This window comes from Lycium barbarum, chromosome 1 (assembly GCF_019175385.1).
Source record: "Lycium barbarum isolate Lr01 chromosome 1, ASM1917538v2, whole genome shotgun sequence".
Taxonomy (NCBI): Eukaryota; Viridiplantae; Streptophyta; class Magnoliopsida; order Solanales; family Solanaceae; genus Lycium; species Lycium barbarum.
The window spans coordinates 155,313,582-155,320,362 of record NC_083337.1 but is presented as its reverse complement, the minus strand read 5'-3'; the positions used below and the strand labels follow the sequence as shown (position 1 = coordinate 155,320,362).

General features: G+C 32.0%; 1 protein-coding gene across 1 annotated transcript; it reads left to right on the top strand.

Moving 5' to 3' along the window:
• The first annotated feature begins 462 nt into the window (after positions 1 to 462).
• Positions 463 to 1,986, top strand: LOC132620797 (probable 2-oxoglutarate-dependent dioxygenase AOP1). Its single transcript, XM_060335188.1, has 3 exons — positions 463 to 919; positions 1,181 to 1,502; positions 1,581 to 1,986. Exons 1-3 carry the CDS (start codon positions 537 to 539, stop codon positions 1,833 to 1,835), a joined length of 960 nt encoding a protein of 319 aa, XP_060191171.1. The 5' UTR covers positions 463 to 536; the 3' UTR covers positions 1,836 to 1,986.
• Positions 1,987 to 6,781: the final 4,795 nt, after the last annotated feature.

Genomic DNA, 6,781 nt, shown 5'->3' with positions numbered 1-6,781 from the left:
AATTGTAAGTTCAAACTTGAAATATAATATGATAAAAGACAAAAAACTACAAAAAGATTTAAAAAATATTTATAAATTACATTACAAATAAATATTTTTATATATAAAATATTTTAAAAAATGAATACATGTAGTGTCGGGTGGTTTGGTTTAGGTGTGATTTTTTATAGCTAAAATCAAATTAAACCAATTATGTTCGGGTTTTTTTTTTTCCAACACCAAACCAAGTCAAAATAAACTATTAGTTGAGTTTTTTCTCGATTTGATTAGGTTTATCGGTTTGGTGCGGTTTACTTTGTACACCCCTAATTACACGTAATTACCTCATAAGTGACTGACCGTGTAAGTTTTTACCCAATCCGTGTAAATAAGGTAAACTCAATATTTAATAGGAGTAAAAAAATTAATAGGAGTAAAAAATTATCTAAAATAACTTAAGGAGTTTTCTATAAGAAGCCTGTATAAACTATAAACTAAGTAATTAGAGGCCTGGGAAACCAAAAGAAAAAAAAAAGGAGAAAATATAGAGATATATTATGGGTTCTGTAACAGAAGCTTCACCAAAACTACTAGTAGTAGATTTCAATAATGAAGAATTAAGGCCAGGTACAGCCACTTGGGAATCTACATGTAAAGATATTAGGCGTGCCTTTGAAGACCATGGTTGCTTCATAGCACTTTATGATAAGATCTCACCCCAACTTCGAAAATCTATTTTTCAAGCTAATTCCCAACAATTATTTGAGCTCCCACTAGAGAAAAAAGTCCTAAACACCAATGAAAAGCCTTATCATGGCTATGTTGGCCAAATCCCATTTCTACCTCATCATGAAGCTTTTGGTATTGATTATGCAACCACTTCTCATGGTATTCAAAGCTTTTCCAACCTCATGTGGCCTCAAGGAAACAACTCTTTCTGGTAGTTAAATCTTGATTTCTCTCTTTTTTCCTTTTCTGGTTTGCATAATTAACATTAGTGTCACGTCTAGAGGCGAATCTTGAATTTAAATTCAGCTGATTTCAGAATATATGAGACATGTTATATTATACATTTTAAAACTTTTTTCGACGCACGTGCATATATAGTTTGATCCGAGATCATTATGTTCAGTTGAACCTACTGGAACCATGAACGACTTGGGACTTCAACCTACGCTAATTTGATTTTTTTTTCTTTTAGTGAGAGTTCGTTGATGTTTTCCAAGATTGTGGCGGAGTTGGATGAGAAGGTTGTAAGAATGTTGTTTGAGAGCTATGGAATCGCGAAAAACTGTGAATCGTACCTTGAATCAACCACGTATCTCCTTCGATACCTTAAATATGATGCACCAAAGACGAAAGAAACTAGTATGGTTTTTCCCCCACATACTGATAAAACATTCACGACCATACTCTATCAAAATCACATTTCAGGCTTGGAAGTGCAAACTAGAGACGGACAATGGATCACTCTGGAGTTCCCACCATCTTCTTTTGTAGTCATGGCTGGTGAAGCATGCAGAGTATATATACTAGAATTCTATATATTTTCATTATATTCGCTATCTGTGCGCAGAAGTTAAACTCTTTTATTTTTATAGGGATGGAGCAATGATCGGGTGCTTACTCCAATTCATAAGGTGATTATGGATACAAATGGGAGCGAAACAAGATACACTATTGGGTTATTTACTTTCTTGAAGAATGATAAATTGATAGAAGTGGCAGAGGAACAGCTTGATGAAGAACATCCGTTGAAGTTCAAGCCATTTATTCATATAGATTTGATCAAGTTCTTTGACACAGAACGTGGTCGAAGATCGCAAAATTTACTCAAAGATTTTTGTGGTGTTTGAATATAGTAATTTTCATGTAATTATATCCGGTCTCTATAATTGCTATATCCCGACCAAGTAATTTACTTCTTCTGTTGCTTGTCTGTGTAATGAAACCAATAAAATATTGTACATGATAGTTGTGCAATTTGTTTTCTTTTCTAGGTGATCATTTAATATTGTTCGTGTGTCCAAGGAATTTAATTTCTTTCATGCTCTATTTTGTTTTTCATTCATGCTATTTTTATGATCATTAATCTATATAATCTCCGTTTAATGTGAGAATTGAAATGAGTAATTTGATGTTACCTTTTAAGAATTGTTGGTGAAAAATAAAAACTAGTAACAGTTTTTCGGATATTTCGCACTCTTTAAGGAGGTTCAAGTTCACAGCTGTAGAATATTCATCAGTTCAACAGTTCTCTTAACTTGTTAGTTGTACCCTCCAAGATATAATAGTCCGACAATATTGTCGCATGACTCGAACAGACTCTGGACAAATTACTGAGTACAAAGCTCCACTAAAAATAACATCTTTCTTCAACAAAGTAAGACTCTAAAAATATACTTCACCTTTTTGTGCACGCTACATTATCTTTCATGCAACAGCACATGCATTACAGACTCCTATTTATAGGTGTAAGAGTTCTTCCATAAAATGAATAAGATAATAGTGGGTTAATAAATTGATAGGAACATGTAACAGTGGGTTAGTGGACAATTCATTAAGCAAGTAACGGGTAACGGGTAACGGGTAACGGGTAATGGGTGAGTGGATGAAAGAGGTAATGACCACTTTTTAAGAAGATTATGGAGTAGTGATTTAAAAGAAGCTATGGTCGCTTTCTTTACTTAATAACAATGGGTAATAATGCAATAAAATATTATTATTTAGCATTGAAATATAAACATTCTACCACACGAATAATATATGAACATTTAAAAACACATGAAGAATAATTGTTTTAATCAATTTAATTATGTTAATTAACTTATTTTAGCGAAAAAATCAAATACTTTATTTTTGAATTACCTTGAGCTTCATTTTAGTGACAAGACTTCACCTTTATTAGCTTGTTCACATGGTCGATTCTAAATCCGGATAAACGAGAAGGGTTGCAGTAGGTTAGTAGCCAGTAAAACTTGTCAATTCATGATGAAAATATAGTAGAGATTTTTACGAGTAAGAGCAATAGTTACATAGTTACGCAAATGACATAATTTTTGCATCTTTTCATAAATAGCAAAATTTGCATCAGTTTTAACATATACATAAAGTCTACACATCTATATATATAATAAAGTTAGGCATAGACAAGGTGATGTGGCACCTCTCTATGGCCACCATTGTTATTTATCTTTTTTCTCAAATTTTTGACATTTTTCTCTTCATTTCTCTATTTTACAAAATAAAATAAAATATTACAGGCTTCATCCCTCCACCCATAATAAAGACTCACTCACCATTTAATAACATTATTTGTCATCATTTTCCCTATAACTATTGTGATTACTTGTATTAAATTTATTAGTAAATGCAATGAACCACCCCTCATTCTACTCATTCAATTCAATTTGAAGGATGCAAAAATCACAAAAAAAAACAACCATTTCCTATGGAGAAGTAGCAACGTGCAAAAGCCTCCTCAAATTTTACATTGCACTACTGGAAAGTCTAAAAGTCTTAATTTGAAAATCCAAAGGTCACTATAAGAAACGTTCATTGGTATTAATATTAACATTTAATAACTAATGATAAAAGAAATAAGAAAAACGACACTTCACAACACCATAATGGTGATATATATCTATATAAAAGGGTCTTGGATGTTTGTTTTTGGGTATTCAAATTAAAATATGCATAAGTTTTGGTGCACCATTGCTCCTCTTTCTGCGTGTGTATATATCATATGTAATTTATCTGTTATATGATGGATTCTTGAATTCTCATATTAGGTTGTAATGCTGGATTTTACTGCTCTGGATATTTTACTTCCTCAAACCTATGATTGTCTTCAGATTTTTTTTGTTTCTTTCTTTTCCTTTTAGTTTCTATAAACAAAATTGTGTCTTTAGTTACTGGAATTGTGTATTCTTATCAATAAAAAATTAACAACGATATGGCTTATTGGTAGGAGGAGGTTGAGAAGTCGAGAAGAGGTTAGAGCCAATTTGTGAGTCGCGAGTGGGAGATTATTGAGGAGTCCCAACAACTCTATCTCTTTACCTTTCCTATTTTTCTATTTTAATATTTCTATTGTTTGAGTGTAGTTCCTTTGTTGGATCTGTTAATGCTTAGATTATTTGTGATTTAACGTTGCTGATGAATATTTGTATGATTTTAGGGATTTTGCAATTGCAAGAGTTTGGAAGAATTCATCATCAATTGCGTCATGTATGTTGACCTATTTGTCTTTTTCCCCCTTGTGATCTCCCTAGGTATTTTGTTTATTCTGTTACTTTTTTTCCTTTTTTGTGTTTTTCACTATTTCTTTAGATGATGAAATTAGTTATGTAGATTTATAGACTGGTTCTTGGATATAGAGTATTTCAAAATTGTTGAGAAGAACAAGTAAAGATTGAATAGCTCAACTTATGGGGCAAATATTGTTTGGTCGTGTATTCAGATTGCAGAAGATCAGAATATGTCAGTGTATTTCGTCGGAAAAGAGTGATTCAACTCCTAAGAATAACAAAGCAGTTCAAGATCATTTAAAACTCTCATGTGTAAGCGTTTCTTGAGAATGTTTATGTAATAATTCAATATTCTTGGAGTTCCTAATTGAGATACGTGTGATAGCGCCAAATTTTTATCAAGAGCAATACTCCTATATATAATCATTGGTTGGAGTTCCTTGTGACATGCCTGGCAAGTTTTATAACTCAAACATATATCTATATATGATATCACTATAAGTTTCACTTTAAGATGGAAATATATTTTCATCTCATCCCAATTTCTTATCATTTGGGTCATGATCCTATTGTTTAATGAAATATTTTTAATATCTTATATATGAATCTTGGACTTTTTTGTGATTCTTTGATATTCGAATATTACAAAAAGATTATTGGTAAATTAAAAATCATTGTGTTTTTTATGACCGCGAGAAGCGCAGATAAATTCCCTAGTTTACTAATCAAATAAATATTTATAGGAGAACCCACAAAATTAGGAATTCATATTTTTACCTTCTTTTTTTAAGCAAAGTTTTGTCTCCTATAATAAATATGATTCCATTATTCTCACCTATTTTTATTTCTCCCCCTATATATACCTCTAATATAACGTTTATCACATATACTACTATATAAGCACCGCCAACAAAATCTGTAATATGCTAAAATATTACAATGAAATATCAAAAATTGAATCTAAAAAGGGATAAGGAAAAAAAAAGGAAGAGATTTTACCATCTATTACCCTGTGTTTTTTAGGGATTTGTTGAGAAAAAATGGGATTTATTCTGAATAAGAGTCTACTATGAGGGAGTTATATTTCTTGTGTAATATGCATTTATAGTAGGATTCTGATAGAAAGTAAGTTTTTCTTGGCTACTCCAGATATAACAATTTTATGCTAAAAATATGTAATGTCTTTTCTAATATTGTATAGTTACGTAAATTTCTCTATATAGTATGATAATGATATTATAAATGAGCTTAAACGAAGAAATGCAGATTCATAAAGCGATGGTTCAAGGTTACAAGCACTTCTAGTCAGGGTAGAAACTACATAATCAAAAGTGGAATTACTAAACTTATGCGTGCAACTTTGAGGTTGGAAGTGGAAGCTGACCAGAGGGTCAATCTCGCTAAAGCGTCGGCAATGATCTGAGAAGAAAAAGCTAGGCCATAGAACAAGCGATAGTCGCTGCAAAGAATTGATGGTCCGAAAGTGGCTCGCATTAGTAGCATCAGGAAGGGGTTTTTCTTTCACGTGTGTGGCAATAAGAATCAGGATGAGGAGCATCCTTTAGTAAATTTTAAGTGCTAGTTTAGTTTCAAGTATGACTGGCTAGGGGGTCGGACGAGGTTAGTCCCAATCCTGGGTTTTCGGGACCTAGAGGCTAGAGGTTTGGATTGCTTATTTTAAATCTGTAACTTTAAAGTTGTGATATATATTTCTTTAAAAATGTAGCTTTTGAGAGAATAACAATGAATTTTGATCGTTTAGGACGGGCATTTTCATAATAAGAGGTCCGACTTTCGGGAAGGTGATTTTCAATTTGTTTTTAATTTTTTAGGAGTAAAAAATCAAGGAAGCAGGATCATTGAGTTATAGCAACATAATATGCTTCATTCTATGCACATTTAGTTGTGGAACAAAGTACACCAGTACATTGTTAAGCTTGCTAGAAAGACAAATGTGACTCTACATTGAAGTCCATATTACTAATCAGTCACAAAAAATTTAGATGGTCTAAATTTTCTAAAGTAGTAGTTATCATGGAGAAGTACATGATTTTGAAGTTTTAAACAGAGAAAATCGAAAAGACGTGCGGCAATTCTGAAATAATTCCAAACATAGCTTAACAGAAATTGTGAGATTTTCAACTCAAAATGGTAAACTTAGCTTCAATTCTAATATTCAACATCGTCTTTCATAGTAGGATTATACCTAGATATGTGAAGCTTACATTAAGAGTAAAGTTTCTAACTTTAGTTGAATGGTTCGCCACATTTGAAACTTCTCAGAAAGATCAAAGTGTGTTGAAAATTTCTTGCTACATAATGCAATTCAGTTCACAAAATGGTTAACACTCATTCACTTTGGCAAATAAGTTCAACTCTCAAATACTTCAATAGCATACAACAACTTGTGCAAGGGATCCCACACACATATTTAAGTATTTTAGCAGAACAAATGTAGTGCTATACCTATACTAGGGAGGGGTGCATGGGTTCACATGAACCCATAACACTCTATGAGCCTGTTTGGATTGGCTTAAAAAAAACAGCTTATA

Coding starts and splice junctions, on each gene's coding strand:
- LOC132620797 (XM_060335188.1), top strand. CDS start 537: ATGGGTTCTGTAACAGAAGCTTCACCAAAACTACTAGTAGTAGATTTC. Junction 920..1,180: donor CAAGGAAACAACTCTTTCTG/GTAGTTAAATCT, acceptor TTTTTCTTTTAG/TGAGAGTTCGTTGATGTTTT. Junction 1,503..1,580: donor TGGCTGGTGAAGCATGCAGA/GTATATATACTA, acceptor TTATTTTTATAG/GGATGGAGCAATGATCGGGT.